At 38.9% G+C, this 25,116-nt stretch overlaps 1 protein-coding gene across 1 annotated transcript; it reads right to left on the reverse strand.

Moving 5' to 3' along the window:
- Positions 1–13,738: 13,738 nt before the first annotated feature.
- On the reverse strand, positions 13,739–17,555 carry LOC126820652 (leucine-rich repeat-containing protein 70). Its single transcript, XM_050548747.1, has one exon. It carries the CDS (start codon positions 17,427–17,429, stop codon positions 14,940–14,942), a length of 2,490 nt encoding a protein of 829 aa, XP_050404704.1. The 5' UTR covers positions 17,430–17,555; the 3' UTR covers positions 13,739–14,939.
- Between the last annotated feature and the right edge of the window lie 7,561 nt (positions 17,556–25,116).

A 25,116-nucleotide genomic window follows, 5' to 3' on the forward strand; every position in this document is an offset into this window, starting at 1 on the left:
GGTACCTCCTATGGAATGTGAAACGCCAATTGACCAATAAATAGACAAGACAGAGAGGCATCCATCCGGACAGTCATCATGGCGGGCCAGGTAAAAGTTCTACAACTAAACGTTAATGGACTGGCTCCCAGATGTGCTGAGCTGAGAAAATACATCACCCGCAACCCGAAAGATGTAATATGCCTCCAAGAAACCAAGCTACTACCAACCAAGAACGACATCTACTTGCCCGGATACACTTGTCAGCGAAGGGACAGACCGGGCAGCACGACACGTGGCGGCGGTCTTGCCATCTACGTCAGTGATAACTTAAATTATATTTCTGTTTCGCTTGACGTAGAGGACCCTCTAGAAGCAATGGGCAAAGCCATCACATTGAGCAATAATACAAAATTGACAATAGTGAATGTCTATGTACCCCCAGATGTCAAGAGAAAACCAGTTGACTTCTAGTCACTTCTCGACCAGCTTCCTCAGGGTGAATTTGTGTTTCGCGGGGATTTCAACGCAAAACACGTCCTGTGGGGTCACAGAGGAATGACTGTCGGGGGATTAGCCTATGCTCAATAATAGAAGAGAACGACCTATGCGTACTGAACGACGAGAGCCCTACTTTGGTTGGAGGAAATGCCACACCTTCACACCTGGATCTCACGCTCTGTACGCTTGGCAAACCGCTGCGACTGGCAAGTACACGAAGATGAAACACTTGGCAGCGACCATCTACTGATAGAACTCTGCATCCAATGTGAAACAACCAGGGAAGTCTATAACGGGAAACCCAATTGGAAAATAAAAGAGGCTGATTGGGCTAACTTCCGTGTAGGCTGCCTTGGGTGGAAAGAAGAAGACATCATCGATGCCAACATCGACGTGTACGCAGCCAACATCACGAGTGCTATTATAGGTGCCGCAGACGACTCCATTCCCAAGACTTCTGGAGGGCAATCAAGGATTAGAAAACCTTTGTGGTCACCAGAATGTCAGAAGGCGGTTAACGAAAGAAAGAAGGCACTACGCCTACGGAAACGGCACTACAATGAAGTCAATCACCAAAACTACCTGAAGTTGAAATACGCCGCAAGAGACACCGTCCGGAAGGCACAAAGCGGACACTGGAATGACATTCTGTAATGTTTTGAATCAAAACACGCAAACTGGTGCCGTCTGGAAGAAGCTGAACGCCATGAACGGGAAGCGCAGATCATTCAACATACCAAACCTAAAGAATGGAGATGAGTACGTTACCAACGGCAATGAAAAGGCAGATCTACTTGCAAAAGCTTTCGCTGACGCAAGCAGGGACGAAAACCAATCACCAGAGTTCCTGAAGAGAAAGGAAATCTTTTACTCACAGCACCCTTCATTAGAAATTGAACCTAAACCAATCAATCTACCCTTCTCTGAGGAGGAGTTAAATAAGGCTCTTTCCCTCAAGAAGGATAGTGCGGCTGGTGAGGACAAAGTAAAGTACTCGATGCTCAAACATCTGCCTAGAAATGCCAAAAGGATACTTGGTGAGACTACAGCAAGTCATGTCACAGGCACTCCTCTCTCTCTGGGAACCTGTTTTGTGCCGTGTTCGTAGATTTAACTAAGGCTTTCGATTTAGTCTGGCTAGACGGGCTGCTCTTCAAGTTAGGACGTATTGGTATAACGGGCATAATGTTTCGGTGGATCAAAAGCTTTCTGAGCGATAGAAGGATACAGGTGAATGTTGGCAGATTCCTGAGTGCCGAGCAAACATTAGAAAATGGCACGCCTCAGGGGTCGGTTATCAGTCCCATTCTCTTCAATATCATGATCAACGACATACAGAAATCTTCCTATCTCGACGCCAAAACTGAGTTAGCTAAATTTGCTGATGACAGTACCATATGGAGGAAAGGGAGGAACTTCTGTGAACTACAAAAGAACATGCAGAAGGCCTTAGACAAATTCATGGCATGGGCAAACGATTGGGGATTCAAAGTCTCGGAGAAGAAAACAGTCGGCATGCTTGTAAGCAGGGATAGAGGGATAAGCAGAATGACTGTGTATGAACGGGAAAACCATCGAGTTTAAAGACCAAACCAAGTTCCTTGGCGTAATCTTTGACCGAAGGCTGACCTGGAAACCGCACATCGACGAGACTGTAGATAGATGCACCAAAATCCTAAACTTAATGAGGAAAATAACGGGCAGCACTTGGGGGGCCAACAGAGTCACACTAATGATGGTGTATCGTGCTCTAATACGATCTGTATTAGACTACGGCTCTCTGGCCTTGATGAACTGCGCGCCATTACTTTTAAGGAAGCTTGACACCATCCAATACAATTACAAAGCTCTGTGTATTGCGACTGGCGTAGGGCAAGGGACTGGGAGAGAGGCACTACTGCAAGAAGTCGGGGAGTTGCCTCTATCCCTAAGAAGAAAAGAACTTGCGACAAGGTACTGGGCTAAGATCTCGCATCTGGGCGAAAGATCCCCAACCTTTGCCAGTCTACAAAATACAAGATATGTGAGAGATCCTAGAAAGGAAAGCTTCGGCCAGGGTATCAGGGAAACAATCAAGGAACTGCGACTTGGGGAGCTCGTGATAAATGAACACGAAGCCCCAGCGATCGCCCCTTGGACGCTCCCTATACCGCCGGTTAATCTCGATCTACTACAGAAAACCGACAAGAAAAACAACCCCACTGCTGCACGTGCTTTCTCTCTAGAACACCTGGAAGACAACTGGCCGTCTGATGACTGGGACCATGTGTACACGGATGGCTCGTTTGGAATATACCTGCCAAACGGGGAACAGGGAATAAGCAGGAAACTGCCCAATAACTGTTCGGTGTACACTGCAGAGCTTGTGGCCATTCGTGACGCTATATCATGGATTTCCCATCAAAAGACTAGTAAGTTCGTCATTCCAAACGACTCTCTGAGCAGTCTGATTTCAATCCAAAATGACAACTCGGACTCAAGACCAGAAGTCATTTTGGAAATCAGGCAGCTGTACCAGAGGGTTTTAGAGAAGGGAAGCAAAGTAGAACTCGTGTGGATTTCATCACATGTCAACATTAGAGGAAACGAGGAGGCAGATCGACTCGCCAATGAAGGTCTCAAGGACACAGCACCACTCCGCACCATAGACTACAGCACCACGGAAATCTACAGTATGGTCAAAAGACAGGTCAATTCAATCTGTGAATTAAATCTCGTTGAACTTGACACATACAGATTCCGGCTGGATGACAAGATCTACACAAAGACAACACTCAATCACCCTAGAAGAGATATTTGTAGACTTATATCGAAGCTAAGGGTGAAAGAGGGGCTGCGAGACTACAAACACCAAGTCATCATCTGTGAGTGCGGAGAAGAATGTACCACCAACCATGTCCTGGTAGACTGCGAGGTATACGAGGAGGAGAGAAGGGAACTAGTGAGAACAATGGAGACCAACAACATACCATTCAACACTAAGAACCTACTCTTCCCGAGACCAGATCTGAAACAAATTCAACACTAAGAACCTACTCTTCCCGAGACCAGATCGAACAAATCCACGCCCTAATGGACACAGTTGGACTAAGTAGAATAGTGAAGTAAGAGGGGGTCACGGTTAGACGGGCCCGGCATCTAAACACTAAACTACATAGGGGATTTATACCAAACTGGCAGGATAGTGGAGTAAGGGGGAGTCACGATCAGACGGACTCGGTATCTAAACACTATTCCACCAAAAACAGACACCAAACCTACAGAGTGGGATAGTGGAGTAAGGGAGAGGGGGGGACACGATAAGACGGGCCCGGCACCTAAACACAAACCCCACAAAGATGACATCTACCAAACTAGCAGGATAGTGGAGTAAGGGGGGGGGGGTTACGGTCAGACGAACTCGGCACCTAAACACTATTCCGCAAATAAAACTGATACCAAACCCAGAGAGTGGGATAGTGGAGGAAGGGGAGGCCACGATAAGACGGGTCTGGCACCTAAACACTAAAACGATGACATCTACCAATCCAGAAGCAGACGAGATCATCTACCAAACGATATGTTTTATCTATCTATATATATATATATTTGTGACTGTCGTTTGTCTGTCTGTCTGTTCGGGTTTGGCGGCTACACTAGGTCTGCCCCGAGTCCGAAATTTGGGGTACAGGGGTAGCACGGACCGGGCAGTACCATAGGCTAGGTGGCGTTAGTCTACCACTTCCGGTTTCGGAGTTATGACCCCCGAGCCAAGCCGGTCTGTTCGGGGTTGGCGGCTACACTAGGTCTGCCCCGAGTCTGAAATTTGGGGTATAGGGGTAGCTCGGACCGGGGAGTAACATAGGCCAGGTGGCGTTAGTCTACCACTTCCAGTTTCGGAGTTATGATCCCCGAGCGAAGCCGGGTATCCTGCTAGTATTAAATAAAGGGAAGAACTTCCCACTTAACCAAATCCATGGCCTAAGGCCAAATGGAAAGATTGCAAAATCATATTCTAAAAAACAGGAATCAGCTTCGGCTCTCCTATGTCTTGTCTGCGATATCACTTATGTGGAAGCAGACGTTAAATGTCTGTATCAGTATTGTGCTTGATAACGACAAGAGAATCATTGTTGAAACGTAGCTGTTGTGTTTATTTTAGCAGACTGATGCCTTTTTACTTAAATTAGATGGTGAGAAAGCTTTTGATCGAACTTCTCATGATTATTTATTTAAACTTTTATCTTATTATAGGTTTGGTGATAATTTTATCAACTGGATAAAGATTTTGTATTTTAATGTTTCAAGTTGTATTAAGTGTAATGGGCATTTATCACGCTTTTTTTAACGTAACCCGATCTGTGAGACAAGGATGTCCTCTCTCAGCCATGTTATATGTATTATCTGCAGAACCTTTAAATTTATTGATTAAAGATAGTGGTGTAAGGGGAATTCCAATTAAATATTCATAAACTGTTTCTTTAATATATCAGCATGCTGACGACACGAATATTACGCTACCTGATATTAATTCAGTACAGTCTGTTTTTAAGACTATTTTAACATATTGTAGGGCATCTGGTGCCAAGATGAATGTTGAAAAATCAGAGCTCTTACCATTTGGTACAGCTTCATTTAATATACTATTCAAAAAAAGTAGGGGATATTTGATTTTTAAGTGTTATTAAAGTCACCTAATGAAACTGACGAAGAAACAAATGACAAAATGAAATGAAGTTCACATTCATCGATTTATTCCAAATGATCGTTAGACGAATTAAGGCACAGACTGACCATTATAAGGGTAAAATGATACCCGGGGTCAAACAGCAAAGTTACCACAGCATCACAACCAAGTCAGTAACGGGTAAATCCTCCTCTGTTTGCCAAACAAGCATTGATCCGACGTGGCATACTCCTAATGAGACGTCTAAGGTCATTTTGGTCCAGATTGTCCCATTCCTGTTGCAACGCAGCAGCAAGTTCTTGGACATTGGCAGGACGTTGTTGACGTTGACGTAACCTCTGTTCAAGCATGTCCCAGACATGCTCGATGGGGGAGAGGTCGGGACTCAGTGCTGGCCAAGGTAATGTGGTGATGTTATGTTGTTGGAGGTAACCTGTAACGATCCTCGCCCTGTGACATCTTGCGTTGTCATCCTGGAAGATGAAACGGCGGCCATGACGTCGTGCGAACGGCACAACATGGACTGCCAAGATGTTGTCCCGGTAGTACTGGCCTGTAACACGCCCCGCAACAACATGTAAAGCCGTTCTTCCAGCAACAGTGATGCCTCCCCACACCATAACAGAACCACCCCCAAATCGATCATGTCTGATGACGTTAACGTCTTGGAAGCGCTCGTTTCGACGACGCCACACCCTCCTACGTCTGTCCAAAAAATCAACAGTGAACCTTGACTCATCTGAAAACATCACATTGCTCCAGCGTCGATTATCCCAGTGTTGACGATCCCTACACCAACGACGTCTTGCCTGAATGTGATGATCTCTCAAACAAGGGATCACGCGAGGACGTCGGGCGCGAAGGTGACCCCTATGCAGTCGATTCCGAATCGTCTGGCCACTCACTCTCACACCAGTGTCTGTTTGAAGACGAGCGCTGATCTGATTTGCTGTGATGACACGATTTCTCAAGGCCAAGGTACGGATAAATCGATCCTGGGCTTGAGTTGTCGCCCTTGGTCGACCTGAGCGTGGTCTGTCCTGTACAGATTGTGTATCACGGTATCTGGACCATAGCCTGCTTATGACAGACTGAGAAACATTCATCGTCCGCGCCACAACCGCCTGTGTTGTGCCGATCTGTAGCATGCCAAGGGCACGTAACCTTTCATTTTGGGTAAGCCGACGCATATCAAAATTTGTTTTCTGGTCACTAAAACAATTAAACTGATGTTTCCACCCTGGAATTCAATGCCACAATGACTGTAACATTCAAAGTCAGAGTCGTGCAAATCTTGGGTTGGACCCCCATGATGATCCCAAGCATCACCTGCATTCCATGCGGTAGCTATTGGTGCGTTTGGGCGTCACATGTAACTGGAAATGTTTCTTCTGTTAGGTTCTATAGTGACTTTTTTCGTAGTCATTTGCATATTTTAGTATTATGCCCCCAAAATCAAATATCCCCTACTTTTTTTGAATAGTATATATTAGATTTGGACTTGCCTGTTAAAATCATTAAAGGTTGTACTACGATTCTGGGTGTTTTTATTGGGCCTGATTCGAAACTTGTGTGAAGAACGTAATTGGAGAGATAAGGTACAAAGTAGAAGGCGGTTGTGTGATCTTTGGCTCACACGTGATGTAACGTTAATTGAAAAAGTAACCTTAGTACAATCTTTAATGATGTCCAAGCTGTGGTATACACTAGCAGTAGTTCCTATTCCCAAATGGGCGGAAAGGGAGATAACCGTCATAATTAATAACTTTTTATGGTGCAAAAAACGACCGCTTATAAAACTGTCGACTTTAATGGGTAATGTATGTGAGGGGGGGGGGGAAGTCCCGTACTTAGTTTTAAAGGGCAAAGCATTATGCTTGAAGTGGCTGAAGCGTTTTTATGATGATTCTAATCATTATTTATGGAAAGATACAATGTCTTATTTTTTAAAGAAGTATTGTAATTATGGATTTGTAAATGAATTATTTTATATAAGTTATAAACAGAATTAAACAAATTACCAGTGTTTTATAGTGCGTTGCTCAGTGCCTGGCAGGATATTTCAAGTGTTAATCTTATACAAATAGATAGTTTAAACGATATTTTAAATCAACCACTGTTTGATAATCGCCATATATTGCATAATGGTACTAGTCTCATGTTTCTTGATTTTCAGGTATATTCTGTTAAAACTGGGTTTTTACCATTGCATTCTATTAAGGATATGATATTAGATTTTAATCCTGATATTAACGTAGATAAGCTAGAATCATTGTATGATTTATTGATTAGTTGTATTCCAGTTGAATGGTGTGATACTATTAAGACGTCGTGTGGTGATTACAGTTCTGACGTAGTACCCGCTAATTTATATGACGACACAGTTTGTACAGTTGATTCTTTTACTGCTAAGTTTTGTTATAATGTTTTATTAAATAGTATGTATAGACCTCCAACTAGTTATGGCTATTGGGAGAAACTTGGTTATAATTTAGATAGGCAGAAAGTATGGAAGGGTGTTTTTATTAGTTTTAAGAATCCTGATTTAACTAATCTCGATTTTAAGATAGTCACAATGTTTTATGGACGAAGGATAGATTATTTAAAATACATAAAGTTGATGATGATATATGTCCTGTATGTAAATCCAAGTCAGAAAGTATAATTCATTTATTTTTAGAGTGTAGTGAATTAACTGTTTTTTATTTGTATATTAAAGATTTGCTTATTGATGTGTTTCATAATGGCTTTTCTTTGTTAGATTTTCAGACTTGGGTTTTATTTGGTGTTCAGTCAAAAGATGTTGCTTATGAACTGTTAAATCTACTTTTTAGTTGTTTGAGACAAGCTGTTTATAGACGTCGCAATTTAATGATGAATAGGAATGTGTCTGTTAATTTAATAGAACTTTTTAAAAGGATTTTAAAATTAGCTTTAGAAGAAGTTCAAACATATTTTAAATCTAAACATATGGAATTTCATGGAAAGTTTTTCTCCTTTATCCCTTCTATTGTATTAGATAATAATCTTGTTAAGATATTGTGATATATTTATTATTTATCTACTTTTCTAGTTACGTCGTTTATTTTCAGTCTGTTATATAATTGTCTTTTAATGTTTTATTTTTATATTGTATGACACATTTGAATGTGTGTAACTGGATTTAAATAATAATAATAAAAAAAATAAAAAAATAATATTGCACATGTGATAAAAGGCATGAAGTTGTTTGAGCATGGACTCTATCTGTAATTAATATTAAATATGTTAGTGATGTCAAATCTTTAACGTGCACGAAACCAGAAAATTAGCGATGTTTCATTGAATATTCAATCAATTTTTGAACCAGTTACATATTTGAGTAGCTGACATGAACGCGATTCCGAAGTCCCGTGTACACATTGGTGTGACCGTAAAAGATCCATTGGCAGTTGGAATTCTATTTAAAAGTAGACTAGCGCCGCTGTACGAGCATGTTTAGAGGTCTTTTTCTCAAAAAGGCATTCTAATATTTTTGGGGGAACTCCTTCTATAGAGAGCCTAATTGATATATCTGTATAAAAAGAGAGCGAGAGAAATGGGGTTTAACGTCCACTCGACACAAACTAGGTCATTTCAGGACTAACATATGGTTTAATTGTTTTTTATTTCAATAATTCCCTTGCGCGTAGGGGTCTTTAGCAGTGGGAGGAAATCGGAGGACCCGGAGAAAACCCACGAGGTTGGACAGGCGACCCTACTCCTTGTCACGTACAACCGGGGAATCGAAACCCCGCCAGTTGATTCAATGTCAGACCGTATGATACAGACCGTATTACCCCCCCCCCCCCCTATGAAACCACGGTCAAAAGTAACAAGAGTGGCCAAACAAAGGGCACTGTATATCGACAAAAGTCCGATACGTATAATATAGAGAGCTATTTTTCAAAGTGGCAATATTTGAACTAAGGGTGTTCTACTGTTAACCAATATCTGGCACTGGTACTTCTAACAGTTGCTCCTGGAATTAATATCCCAGTTTTTTTTTTTTGTGTACATGACGTCATCTCTTTATACCATTTAAAATAACGCTCCCTGCTGCAGCTATTGCTGTATTCGTTACTCCTCGGTTTTATGGAAAATACGACTAACGAATTGATAAATAGCGTTCGTAACTACAAAAACTGGCTCGAAAGTCGTGATTTCTACTGGAGAACTGGGGTAGCTAAAATTATATCGAGTTCACGACATATGACGTAACAATATGGCAGCCAAAGTTACAAAGTTGACCGTTTTGAACGGTAAATTACTATTTTTGTAGTTATATGTTTGCTTTGGATGTGCATATCGATCTGAATACGTGATTTATAGAATTTTACATATTGGGATACATTTTCTGAACAATGGCAAGAAACACATTAAACAGAAAACGAGAAAAATACCCGGCTTTCCATTTTGTACTAACTTGTTATTGTACCGTGTGGCAGTTCAGGTTTTAGGACATTGTGGACTATATCAACAAAAATGTTCCAGTAACTGTGGGTTAACACCCACTCGACACAAACTACGTCTTTTCGGTATTAACGTTTTACGTTTCTTTGAATTTCAAATGTCTACATACCGTAACAATTAATTAGATCAATACACAAAAAAAACATACTTATGGAAAAACAGCTACTTATTTATTTGGGCGACGTTTCGAAGAGTATTCTCTCAACGTTATCAAGCTAATACAGTAATACAAGAATTATGAGATCAATATATACAGAAAACTGTAACAACAATTCATGAAACCATACAGGACAACAACAAGATCAAAGGGGTTTATTCTACAAAAAACTAATTAAGTGTGAAGAGTAGCCATTGAGTATAGTTAAGCAATTAGGTAGCTATGATGATAGATACAATACTACCGACAGAATGGGATAGTACCTACAATACAATTATGATATGCCGAACGATGATAAATTTTCAATTCATCATATCTTTGTAAATACTGAACCGAACTGAAACGTCTTTGGACTGATATTCCTTTTAACGATTTAAATTTCACAAATAGTGATTATAGGGATATTAATACTCCTTGAATGGATAATGACAGCGGGCCATGTTGATTTTCCCACTTGTGCACCCGAACACGACAAGTGTGGTATTTACTATTTCCTAGTGGGAAACACGATATTTCCAAGCGGTAACGTACACAGCACTATTTATAAGGAAGTCGCCCCTATAGATAATTAAAGAAAAAGTAAATGTTGATAATTATGATTTAGGGTTTTAGTTGTTATCTGAGAATTAAAAGACTGTTTTTGTCCCATTCGGAAAACTGTTTTTTTTTTATTCCATTTACAATTCGTGTAGATCTCTGAAACTAACAGATAGAGTTCTTAATACTGATTTTTCCCTTGTTTTTAGCAATTATTACTTATAACTATCGCGAAATTTGTGAACAGACCGGAAGTGTTGTAAATCTTTAACGTGCACGAAAATTGAAAACCGACCCTAAGTATGTCAATTCCCAACCGATGTTCGAAAAAGTTATATTTTTGTACAGCTGGGGTTATTGCGGATGCGATAACGGCCGAATTGAGATACCATGTCGTTCTCATTTTTTCTTCAAAATTTGAAAATTTACTAAAATTGTTATTTCTTGGAATGTTTAGTTTTCGATTACATATTTGGATTGCCGGCGTCTGTCCGATTCTACCAATCAAAGATTATCATGCTGTGAATTGTTCAACTATATTTTTCACTTTCCTTCTATCGTAATGCGCATGCAAATAACGTGTAAATATCTGAATTATGCAAATGTGTGTATTTATTTAGTCGGTGGGGAAGTGGTGGGAATAGTCTTTTGTCATGCATCTTGCGACCGTGTGACGCCTTGGCTAGGGTGAAAGCCTTCAGTCTTGCAAGCAAGTCTAGTTATCACGGTTATTTGTTTACATTTGTCATGTATTATAAGATCCATGCTTTTGTTAGATGTCATGCAGCCACTTGTCAGTGGATTGGCGTTCTAGTCTAGGCCTTTAAAGAAACATTAGTTGTCATAATGTGTTTAGTTTAATCCTTTTAAAAGGGACATCGCATACAATTGTCATATTTCGTCATATACAATTGGCGGTAGTTTTTACTTTGATGTCCATAGCAGTTATATCTCATAATAAACTTCAATAATCCTTCCAAGAGGCCATAATCCTCTTGGCAAAGTATCCTCAATGAAAAGCACAAGGTCATTCACTTTAAGCGGAGGATAGTCGACTTTCCACTTGTTCCGTAAACTTAGGCTAGGTAAATATTCTTTGCGGAATTGATTTACGACATGATTGGCAATTACTTGAACCCGTCTCCAGCGTCGTCTGCTGTTGACTTCTTTGTCTTCTACGTGACTTGGTGAAGTGCTGTAATCGGCTCTGCCTATCAAGAAGTGATTAGGAGTCAATGCGGTAAAATCGTTTGGGTAGGAACTGTTGTGAGAGGTCTACTGTTTAAAGCTGCTTCCACTTCGATCAGGACGGTGCGAAAGACAACATCAGGAACCGGATTGGTGCCTATTACTGTATAAAGAGCAGCCTTAGTGGAGCGGACTAACCTCTCCCAGGCACCACCGAAGTGCGGGCTGAGAGGGGGATTTGAAGTGCCACTCAATTCCTTGAGGAGCTAGGTACTCTCCAATGCGTTGATTAATATCTTGCAAGGCTTTCTTTAACTCGTTGTTGGCGCCTACAAAGTTTGTCCCATTATCGCTGTATATGTGCTTCGGGTGACCTCGCCTGCCTATGAAGTTGCGAAACACGAGGATGAAGTCGTTGGTCTCTAATGATACTGCCAATTCAAGATGTATGTCCCTTGTACACATGCAGGTGAAAAAACAACCCCATCGCTTTACTGTTCTACGACCAACTGTTGAATACATGGGGCCAAAGTAGTCAAGCCATGTGTGGTAAAATGGACCAGAGTAGTCTTTCCTACATCTTGGAAGGTATGCCATTCTTGGCACCTTTGGAGAAGCTCGCCGTTTTTACAGAGGAAACACTGACGGATGATTTTCTTAGCCGTTTGTCTAATCTGTGCAACCATATGCTCCACACCGACGTGTGATTTAGGTAAGATAATCTGATTCCAAGTATCACGTGGAACGTTAGCCTTTCGTAGCCTTCCTTGAAGACGAAGGTGGTGCTCATCATAGCTAGGTGTCAGGGGAAGAAGAGTGCAATACTCTTATTTTTTTTTATTGTAAAATTTGTCTCTTCATGGGCCATATCTATGGGTTGTTTTTTTTTAAATCAATACTAATTCGTCGTCACGATTCATGTTTGTTTATATTAATGCAAGAATTATGGGATTTATTGCGGGAAGGGGCGCAACTCCTACTTGACTCGGCCAGAAGATACTGGCTAATCAACCACATTAAAAACCAAACCCCCGGTTACGCATGGGCAATGGACTTTTCGTCAAATATTGACAACGGTTCCAGACCCTCCGTACGTTGAAGACTATGAGGTTTTGGGTAACCGAGACTGACCCTTCTTTATTTCTTTGTTATACAAGTGTCAATCAGGCGGTACCTCGTGGTTGAGGCTATCTCAAGGCAGCCGTAGAAACCGTTGGTCACAGAGTGCTAGTCAAGCAAATAAAATATTTTAGCAGGAATTTAAAGACATTTACATCTTTCCGTGAATTTTATTACGAATGACAAGTGCCTTATGAAGTATATATGTGGTCTTTGGTGAAAGAAAACAATGGTGTAGCTATCATTCCTTGTTTTGAACGACAGATATGATTGGGCTTCATAACTTCCGGTTTTACGGATGTCCTTCGTATATATTTTTTCACATTCAAGCCTGGTTTACATATCATCTACAATGTCATGTTTATCTATAAATAGTGGATTTTAATGCGTCAATTCATTGTTCATATTTGAAGGCAAACAAATACAGGGCGAATTTGTGTCCTCATTAAATTTGACCAAATAATTATAGAAGTGCGTAATTATTACTGATGAAAACGGACATCCGGGTGGCAGTGCCGGACTGGGCCCACCTGTCCACCTGTCCGGTGCCTAAGCTCATTAAAAAAAAGTGGGCCTAAGCCTATAAAGAAAAAAGAAAAAAGAGAAAGAAAAAAGAAAGGAGAGGGGAGAAAAGAAAGAATGAAGGAGAGGAGAAAGAAAAGATAGGGAAAAAAAATGACAAACACAAAAAAAGAAGTGTACTAGAATTCTCAAATTCATCTAATGATAGTGCTCTTAGGTCATTTTGTTATCTAATTGTATCAGGAAATCAAACATTTGCCTTCTGCTTTGGTCTGAAAAGCTTGGAAAATGGGTTTGCGGTTGTCAATTTTCAAAATTTTCCTGCGGGGAGAGCCCCAAAGACCCCCCTCTGACCGCGCTCTTGACACGCCTTCGGCGGGTACTTGCGTGGGCCTTGGTCAATGACCTGACAGGTGGGTCTTCGGCCCACCAGTCCGGCACTGGCGAGTGGGTCATGAGAAACGGACAATTAATAAACCACGGCTCAATACATCATACACAGGAAACTATTATTAGACTTTAAATTTCCTAACTTAGAAGTGGATGTAAACACTTGATAATTTGAAGAAGGAAATTCATTAATTAGTAGAAGTTTTATTTTCAAAAGGTTAATCTACTAATGTGTCATATTACATTGTATACATTTAATATTGTACACAGAAATATACAATATATTGAACTTGTGCTAACTTTCTAGTATATTATAACTCGAGTCAGGGCTTGATATCCTCAAATTGAGCAAGTGTAGAAACTGGTATTCATGGCAGAAATATTTTAAAAACACCTCACAGGAATATATTTGTTTTATATACAATTAACAGCCTTTGATTTACCCTTACAAATCCATTTTCCTCCATCAAGGGTGGTTTTATTTTTGAAAATTGAATAATGTAATAACCTGTAACACTAAATAAATTAACCATACAGTGTTCCAACACACCTACAAAACTATTGTCAATAACTAAAAAAAATACAAGTGAAAGATAAGACAAGTGAAAGATTTATGGTCATGGACAGCCATATCAATTTGATGGTATTTGCCATCAGTTTCTAAATTTGCTTCAGGTAGTATAGCTTTTCATTAAAAGTTTAGGAAATTGGGCAAATGATCATGTGATTTACAACCAGAGGCTAAGAACAACTATCATTTACCATGTAATGTATCATGCATTAAGTGACAGTTAGTTGGGGTTTTTTTTCATTTCTGATAATGTATCTTCCAATAAACGAATCGCTGTTGTTTGAATTTCAAGCCCAGATTATTCTGCCATTTCATGTTTAGTTGAATTTACCTTGATATTGGGGATCACGTGGCTAAGTGGGTAAGACGCTGGCTCGCTAGCCTGGAGGTCGGGTGTTCGATCCCTGCATTGGCCGAGAAAGTTCATCCAGATTTTCCGGCGTGGTTCTCCCTTGTCAGTGATGCAGGACGGAGGGGCTGACAAGGAAAGCTGTCTAGTCGTTCGGATGGGACGAAAAACCGATGTCCCGTGTACACATCGGCGTGCACGTAAAAGATCCCTTGGCAGTTGGAATTCGATATAAGAGTAGACCGTAGTGCCGCTGTCCGGGCAAAATTTCCCTCATAGCACACTGTATGGCGTATGCCCGTCTGCATTAGCCCAGGTTAGGAGCAGAACAGTAGGACGTTAAACCCCATTTCATTTCATTTCATTTCCCTTTGATATTTTCTACTATTTTTGTTCAACAAATACATGTATTTCACACAATTAGGACAATTATATCCAGGTACTATTGTTGATATTACTATACAGTATCCTATTCTTCATCTAAACTATATATCTTCATTGTTGATTCTAGTTCACTAGTAATATCTTCACTAGGTCGTGAAGATGTGGAACCTCTCTCTGATCGAGATCGTGAATTATTGCGAGATTGTTTGTTTAAAGTAGCAGCACATGATGGGTTGTCCCCTACAAAAAAAACATCTCCATTATCTTTATCATACTGTACAGCACGATGATAGACAACTTTTTCACGTTTACGACAGATAATAACGACTATTATTATGACGACCAAGATAAAGAGTAAAGTCAATGACGTGGCAATGATTATTATAATCAGATTAAAATTTTTCGCCTCTTCTAGATGTTTAGATTGGCCATCCCAGTCTTTCTTTTTATTATTTGTTGAAATGTCAGTGGATTGTGTTTTATTGTTAATTCTGTAACCGTCTGCCATCAGTGATGTTTGTGAGCTGTTTATTTTGTCAATGGTATTTAATGATAGTGTAGATAGTGAATCTGAATCATATATTGAAATAGTTGATGTGGATACTTCATTTAATACATCCATTGTTGTTTGGGATTTATTCTTTATACTTCTTTCTTCAGTGATAATTTCTCGAATTATTATTGAAGTGGTGGGAATCAAAGATGCTGGTGTGTATGGAATTGAAGTTTCCATATCATTTTTATGTGTCTTTCTTTTAGTTGGTTGTCTTGTTGTTTTTCTGTGTGTATTGCTGCCTGTTGTTTTTATTGTTGTTGTTGCTTTCCTGTTGAGGCTGGCCTGAGTTACTCGTTCAGTTACAACATTCACGAGGTTAGAGATGTGGAAAACATCAGTAGTTGACATGAATGTAGGAGGGGAGACTGGTGTAGTGACAGCCGCAAATTGGTTTGGTTTCAGATCTAGAATTTTTTTGTTACGTAAATTTCGAGGTGTATAGCAAGTGATACCATCCATCATATAAATCTTCTTAACATTCTGTTTTAACCAGGATTTCATCCATCTTAGACGCCCATCACAATGCCATCTGTTATCATGTAACTTGATTGTTTGAACATTAGACAATTGATTGATGATGTCACTTGTTAACGTTTTCAGATTATTGTCTTTCAGATTTATTTCTGTTAGGTTTCTCATAGAATTTAACATCTCAACAGATTTTAGAATGTTTTTCACCAAACCTTCACTGCTGCCAATATCCAGTATTTTTAATTCTGGAATATTTTTGAAAATATTACCTTGAATGGAAACTTCATTCGATAAAAATGATGCTAGTCTCAATTCATTGAGATATGACAGTCCAAAGAAACAGTTAGTTTGTATTGAGTTGATTCGATTGTTTGAAATGGAAAGTAGTTTCAGATTTTTTAAACCAGAAAACATTTTATTTCCTAATCTGGTGATTTTGTTGGTGTTTATCGACAAGGTTCTAAGTTTTCCTAGATTTTTAAATGTATATGGCAAAAAACTTTGGATACGATTACCATTTAAAACCAGATCAGTCATCATAGAATATTCAGGAAAATCTCTCGGAGCTAATTTACTGATTTTGTTGTTAGAAATTAAAACATTTGTAACCGTTGCTGATAAAGGTGAAGGAAATTTTGTCAGTTTATTGGAATTTAACCACAACTGTAGTAAGTTTTTCTGTGTGCTGAAGGCACCAGGCGCAATACTCACTATTTCATTTTCATCCAATACGATTATTCGTAGATATAGTTTGTTTCTAAAATCTTTTGATTTTATTCTAGTGATGTTATTTTGGTTTAATTGTAAATGTTGTATAGAATCAGGTAGTCCTTTTGGAACACTCTTTAGTTGACAATCAGATAAATCCATGTATAATAATAATTCATTTTTGTAGAACAACCCGTCTGCTTTTTTCAGAGGATTGCCTTTGATTGAGAGGTAAGCCAATTTTATCAGTGACCGGAAAGCATTGCGTTTAATCTGAGTTATCTTGTTGTTGGAGAGAATAAGATCCAGTAAACTAGTAGTGTCACGGAAATCTTCATTTTTAATATTTTGTATTCTGTTTCCATGGAGATCAATTCTATTAATGTTAGTTATGTTCTTAAACCCCTCAGATAAGTTAATTATAAAGTTGTTAGTTAAGTCAATCGATTTAACACTAGGTAAATGCCAAAACACACCTTTTTGTATAGTTGATATAGAATTAGTTCCCAGACCAATAATTTCTAAATATGGTAGATTATTAAATGTTCCAGCTTCGAGTTTTGTTATTTTGTTGAAGTCCAATTGTAGTTTCTTCAGTTGTGTAAAATTCTGGAAAGAGGATTTTGTGACTCTAGATATACTGTTGCTTCGTAAATCCAATATCTCTGTATCCATTGGAATATTGACCGGAAGTGCTGTTAATTTTCTACCATAACAATTTACACTCTTCTCCTGTATAGAACATGAACAGTCTGGTGGACAACAGAACGTTTTACTTATAACACAAACAAGTACTGATAAGATTATAGTCTTCATCTTATATATAGTACAAACTAACATACAATATTACTCATCAACAAAAAGTAAATCTCTCTTGATAAAGTTGAAATTTGAATTAATAAAATCATACGCATGTATTTCTATTTGATTGTTGAATAGTTTCTCCTTGTGTATAACAGTTTACCTCTGGTGAGAACTAGAACTAATAAGTGAGAACTAGCAATTATATGAGAACTGACAAAATTAAGAGGAAATTGTTCAAGTGCTACTACAAAAATTTCCATGTTAAGCACGTTATTTAACCTTTTCAGCCAGACTTGTCAGTGTAAGGAATGTTTTAACGAAAGCATATAGTCGGAAACTCATTAAAATCAAGAGTTCTTTTCCTGTCACATCTATTAAATTATAGTTAAGATTTATATTTCATTTATAGTTTTGGGTAATATTTCATCATTGTTTGAAACTTTCTACATTCAGCGCAATTCAGCCCATGAAAGATATTTAGAGTATGAATATAAATGTGATAAAATCATTACGGATAACATACTACTGTATAACAACTTGCAGGTCATTATGGATACCCTACTTCTATCACAAAATTGCTGGTCTTTCCTAAATGTACAATGCATTGTTTACTGAGATGTAGAACCAAATTGAATTACAATTACAACCAAGACACCCAAAATTAATAGCATAACAATTTCTCTCACCCAAGTACCCGATGGCAGTATCGAGTCCTCCAGTCCAACTGTCATAATCCATCTCCTAAACCTGCCCGATTGTCAGGTTTATATACTACCTGCATGCACGTGCATTGAAGGTAGACAGTTCGGGCGAGCCTTAATATTACAGGTAAATAGTTTGGGCGAGCCAAGCGGCAGAGTTTGGGCGGCCGATAGTGACACTAATGAAATACGACCGTGACAACGTACACATACTTTTATTTCAGAGACTCTGTTAAAATTGGCATGGTCCATTTAAATGCATTTTTATACGCCCACATTGAAATGTGGTCGTATATTGTCATCTTCTCGGTCTGTCGGGCCGGAGGGCCGGTGTTCACACTGGCTTGTGGATGTTCTATGAGCTAAACTTAATATCCGATTGACTTTAAATGTATACGCAGTGTTTAAGGTCATAAGGCGAAAAAGTCTATTGATTTTCAACGATTTCCGATAATTACTGTCAGAGTTATTGCCCTTGATCACTTTGAAATATCTTTTGGACGCACTAGACGCTAAAGTTGATATCTGATTGACTTTAAATTTATACACAATGTTTAAGATATGAGACGAAGAAGCCTACCAATTTCCAACGATTTCCAATGATTATGGCAATTGATATTAAATGTTTTGTATGCTAAATGTTAGAATACGGCAGAACTAGAAGCCAAATGGGTTGTTACTCGTAGCGTGTTGTAAATGTTTTCAGTTCTGACAAAAGAACAAAAATATGCGATAACCCTTGTTGACCCCCGGACGTATATTTCGTTGCCTGGCAACCTATCTTTATAATATGCTCGTTTGTCATTTATTGATGGTTCGTGGTAGCACAATAACACAAGTAGATTTAAAATGGATGTGAACATTGCATATCAAAGGCGCCAAATTTTCCACAAATGCTAACTACATGTACTACCTAAGGCCATAAAAAAAAATGTTTTTGTTTCGAAAGCAATTGGTGTGTAAATTAAAACACGGATATGAGGCACCTTTATTAGTATACGCCCACATGGAAATGTGGACGTATATTGCCGTCGTCCCCATCCGTCCGTCAGTCCGTCCGTCTGTCTGTCCGTCACACTTTTTGGGACACAATAATAACTCTCTTAATAGAGCTAGAATGTTCACACGTGGTGTAGGTGTTTATTAGGTCGATGCCTTGGTGGAGTACGAAGATGCAGAGGCGTAGCCGTGAAATATATATTGGGGGGGGGGGGGGGGGTCAGCAAATGAAATTATATGAAATGTTGATAATCTGTGACGCCGGTGTAGCGCGACAGGGAGAATGTCATTCTGAACATCTAAGACACGTTACCTACGAAGACGTATCTCAGACACAGTCAATAGCCATGATATCCATATCACGTGATCTACACATCACAGGTCATGACATTGACGTCAATGGGTCATGAGGTCAACAACACGTTACATTGTTTCCTTTGCACCCATAAAGACTATATAATTCGTCCAGTCCCAACATGTTCTCTCTTCTTCCAATGATTTTTCACAAAAATAACATCTACAACTCATAGAATTGACGTCGTCTTCAATGACCGCACTGCGAATGATTGTTCATAGAGGCTGCCATCTTGGCACTATTTTGTGCGTCGGTCGTGTCTATTTCCGATATACACAAGTATATTCAGCCCCCCCCCCCCCCATGTGTGACGCCCATGCGAAGATGAGCATTTTCTGCTTAGCCTTAAGCAGAGATAAGCAATTTGATTGAATGATACTTTGGGACACAATAACTTTAGTTCTGATTAAGTGAGAGTGATCAAACGTGGTGTATAGTTTCCATACATCAATACCTTGACTAAGTTCGATAATGAACATTTTCTGCTTAGGGTAAGCAGAGCGATAAGCAATTTGATTGGTCGAGAATTTGGTACACAATAACTCTCCTTCTAACTGAGCAACAATTTTCACACTTGGTGTAGTGGTGTAAGTGTTTATTAGGTGAATGTCTTGATGGAGTTTGAAGATGAGAATTTTCTGCTAAGGGTAAGAAGTGATAAAATTTGATTGGTTGATGCTTTGGGACACGATAACTTTAGTTCTAATTAAGTGAGAGTGATGAAACGTGGTGTATAGTTTCCCCACATCAATACCTTGACTAAGCAATAAGCAATTTGATTGGTCGAGACCTTATAACACAATAATTGTGCTTCTAATTGAGGTAGAATGTCCAAACTTGGAGTCGGCGTTCATTAGGTAAATGCCTTGATGAAATTCTATGATGAACATTGTCTGCTTACTGTAGGCAGTGATAAGCAATTTGATTGGTTGATGCTTTTGGACAGGAGAACTTTGGTTATAATTAAATGAGAGCTATGAAACTCCATAGATTCAAATCATTACCTTGACTAAGTTAAATGAAAATTTTCCGCTTAGGGTAAGGAGCGATAAGCAATTTGATTGGTCAAGACTTCGGAACATAACAACTCTGCTTTTAATTGACGTAGAATGTTTAATGATGTTGATGTTCATTAGGTGAATGTCTTGACTGAGTTCAATGTTTACCCGCTAAAGCTAAGCAGAGCTAAGAAATTTCTTTGACTTTGATTCTATCTGATAGAGAGTGATGAAACTCAGTGTATAGTTGATAATCAGTTTGATTGCTCGATACTTTTGAAAAAGTTAAACGTGCAATTAATTAATATGTGTCATCTATTTATTTTGGGATTTCGGCGGGGGATATCAGTCTCACTGTTTTCTTTTTTTTTACATAGGTTAATTAACTGCCTACCAAACTGGCTGACTATATCGTCCATGTTATTGCGTGGTGTCAGTTGCATATCAAGTGCATATTCATAGAAACGACTTAGGCTACCAGGGTTTTTATCTACTATTTTATCATCAACAGTAAAATCATCCAGCTTAGCTGTCCGAAAGTTAAGATCACCAGCGACAAGTAGAACACCCTTGTCTGTATATTTCATTATTCCAAGACAATAAAAAGATCAGCAAATGTTTTTGTATAGAATATGCTACCATAATCGGGAAAACAACAGGCACACGGGCCGTTTTTACTTTACTAGTTATCTTTATAGCAATCAGAGTTAATCCATACCGATTATTCCTTAAATCAACACCTAATGTGATGACGTGTTCAGTACTTATTGTAATAATTAATCCATACTGTTTATTCCTTAAATCAACACCTAATATAATGTTCAGTAGTCCCACCAACATATCCAATCAGCTGATATACCAATTCTATACAAAAAGAAAAGAAAAGAAAATATAAATGAAATCACCAAGCTTCAGCCTACTCTGCCTTATCAAGTTATCGTTCTGTGTGTAGCTTCTAAATTAACTAGAACTGCGATGCAGTAATGACGGGTTTCACCAGTGCCACGTTACCCTTGAAAATATGTCACTTCCGGTACCAATAAAACCATTAAACAGGTTTCCACATGAGCATTGCACACATCAAATACAATGGACGCAGAATCAACCAAATCCAGCAATATCAATTCATTTTATACATGGGTTACATGTAAGTAATCCTGACAAAATTACAGTACTTCCGGTGATAATGAAAATGTTCAATTTGTAATGGGCTCTGTAATTATTTGTAAAATTTGATAGTTTGGAGTATTCTAAACATATGCGACAGTCTGTGTTTGAAATTTCTGTGAACAGAATTGTATAATAGAAAATGGCCATCTGAGGCTATTTTTAGTTGGTTTGTTGTTGAACAGTATGAACTATGCTCACTAACCAACAACTACACTGTTACTGTTAAACCTTCTTAGCCCGAATGATCACCTACTCATTTGCTAATTTACTCAGTAAGCAACACTTACAGAGAGCTAAACTTTCAACTCAACTCTTTAATGACTTAAAGGAACTAAACCTTTTAAAAAAATTACGTGGTAAACGTGGAAAAAGTAAATTTACTAAGTCGTGTAATAAAACCCTAGCCGTATCTCTACTTAACGCACAATCATGTCGTAATAAAGTGCTGGATATTGCTGACCTTGTCATTGATGAGGGAATTGATGTGATTTTCTTAACGGAAACATGGTTTCGACCGGATTCAGATAAATCCCTCATTTCAGAAGTAACCCCACCTGGGTTTTCTATTAGCCATGTTGAGAGATTGACCGGAAGAGGTGGTGGTTTAGCAGTTTTGTTTAGAGATAGTTTAAAGTTAGAAACATTACAGAATTATGAGTACAAATCTTTTGAGACATTAAATCTAAAACTAAGTTCCTCCAACACTTGTGTTCATATAATATGTCTTTATCGGCCACCACCGTCTATGAAAAACAAGCATACTGAAAATGAATTTGTTGAAGAGTTATCTTTGCTTCTCTCTAAGAATTCAAAACGGAATGTTGTGCTACTTGGTGACTTTAACATTCACTACGACAACCCAAATTCTCCATTTGTCAAAAAAATCGTCAGAATCTTAAAACTGCACGATCTTCAACAGCATGTTCAACAGCCAACTCATAAAGCAGGCCACATCCTTGATTGGATTGTCACTCGCCAAGATTGCACCTTGATAGAAGACGTCAAAATAAGAGATATACAGATCGCTGATCACTACCTTATATCTTCAAAATGGAATTTTGAAAAGCCCCAACCCGATAAACAGTTAAAGTCTATTCGAAAGATACGATCCATTCAGTTTGACGCTTTCCGCGCTGACCTTGCTTCATCTGACCTAGTTTGTAACCCTCCTCAAGATCCAGATGACCTTGCTGTCCTGTACAACACGACGCTGCTCACTATCCTGGATCAGCATGCTCCAATCGTTACAAAACAGATTATACCTCGACCTGGCATTAACTGGTATAACACCGAGGTACGCGATACAAAGAAAAGTCGTCGTTTGGCTGAACGGAAATGGAGGTCTACTCATCTTGAGGTACATCGGCAATTATATAACGATGAAAGAGCCAGAGTATCTAAAACTATCAGAGAGGCCAAGTCACGTTACTGTCTTGAAAAACTGACTGAAGATGCCAACTCTCTTGATAAGTGTCATTCATTCATGAAATCATTGCTTGGTACCAAATCCACAGCCACTCAGCCACATTCAGATGATCGCGAGAAATTGGCAAACTCTTTCTCTGACTTCTTTGCCTCAAAGATTTACAAAATTAGAAAGGAGTTTACTGATCATGGAGTCCTTAGTGATACAAATACGTGTATACCCGTGAACTTGACTGGTGTCGTGCCACTCAACGAGTTTGAGAGTTTTAGTCAGGATGACATTTTAAAGATCATCAAATCCGCCAACAAAACGACATGTCCACTTGATCCAATACCTTCCAAGCTACTCATTCAACTGCTAGACATTCTACTTCCTGTTATTACTCTATTAGTCAACTTAAGTTTAAGTACTGGATGTTTCCCATCGGTGTTCAAACAGGCGGTGGTGAGACCACTAATCAAAAAGGAGTCTCTTGATCCCAATATTCTCAAAAACTATAGACCTGTGTCTAACTTGTCATTTCTTTCCAAAATTGTGGAAAGAGCTGTAAATCTCCGTCTTCAATCCCATATCTCGAAATATGAGTTGTTGGATAAGTTTCAGTCTGCTTACAGACCCCACCATGGCACTGAGACCACTGTGTTGAGGGTCCTCAACGACCTACAGTGTGCAGTGGATACAGGGAACGTAGCATCTTTGACTCTTTTGGATTTATCTGCAGCGTTCGACACTGTGGACCATCAGATTCTATACAATAGACTTAAAAACCAGTTTTGGATTTCCGGTACACCGCTTTTATGGATCACATCATATCTTAGTAATAGACATCAAACAGTTCTACTTGGTGAGGCTAAATCTCTACCGTTTAAACTTGACTGTGGCGTACCGCAAGGCAGTGTTTTAGGACCCATTTTCTTTGTTCTTTATACAACCGCTTTAGGGTCTGTGATCGATGGCTATGATCAGAGGCACTACTCTTACGCCGATGATACTCAACTCATTGGTGTGTCTAGTCCTATGCTAATCAGAAATGCCTTACAAAAAACTACTGACTGTTCGCTGGCAGTTAAACAGTGGATGAAAGCGAACAAACTAAAATTGAACGACGATAAAACAGAGGCTCTTTTAGTAGGTTCATCACAACAACTCAAGTTACTACCTGATCTTAAAATCACCATTGGTAATTCAGAAATAAATTTCTCCAAACATGTTCGAAACCTTGGAGTGATATTTGATCCTTCTCTGACAATGGACGCTCAGGTTGATATGGTATGCCGTACATGCTACTATCATCTACGCTGTATATGCAACATCAGAAACTATCTCACTGCTGACGCTTGTAAACTACTTGTGAGATCACCTTTTTTATCAAGGATTGATTATTGTAATAGTTTACTCTATGGAATCCCACAAGCATTTCTAGCCAAGATCCAAAAGGTTCTTAATACTGCAGCCCGAATAGTAACAAGGACACATAAGTTTGATCACATCCAGAATGTGCTGGCTTCTTTACATTGGTTACCTGCTGAGGCGCGAGTCAAATACAAAATACTAACATTAGTGTATAAATGTCGCAATAATGCAGCTCCTCAATACTTATCTGAACTCTTATATGACTACAACCCTATTAGATCACTTCGCTCTCAAAATAAACAGTCACTAGTTGTTCCAAGATATAATTTGAAGTCATATGGGTATAGGTCTTTCAGTTCAGCTGGTCCTAGATTATGGAACGAACTTCCACAACAGATCAAGAATCAACAAACTTTTAATCAATTTAAATCCGCACTAAAGACTTTCCTGTTTCAACAGTTTTACCAGTAGAGCCATTACAAAAAGCGTTTTGAGCATGTGTCAACATGGAGAAGACGCTATATAAAACTTCATTATTGTTATTATTATTATGAAACCAGAAATGGCAGTTCACATGGTGAGAATTTATGTAAATCGAATAATAATTGCCACTTTTATAGACCAAAAACCTTGAAAAGTGACTTGTAGAAAATCGTCTATTTCTCTGCAACCGTACATTTTTTTGTATCTGTATGATCGTATGGTTTCAATCTATTTGTTG

This window comes from Patella vulgata, chromosome 5 (genome assembly GCF_932274485.2).
Source record: "Patella vulgata chromosome 5, xgPatVulg1.2, whole genome shotgun sequence".
NCBI classification, from domain to species: Eukaryota; Metazoa; Mollusca; class Gastropoda; family Patellidae; genus Patella; species Patella vulgata.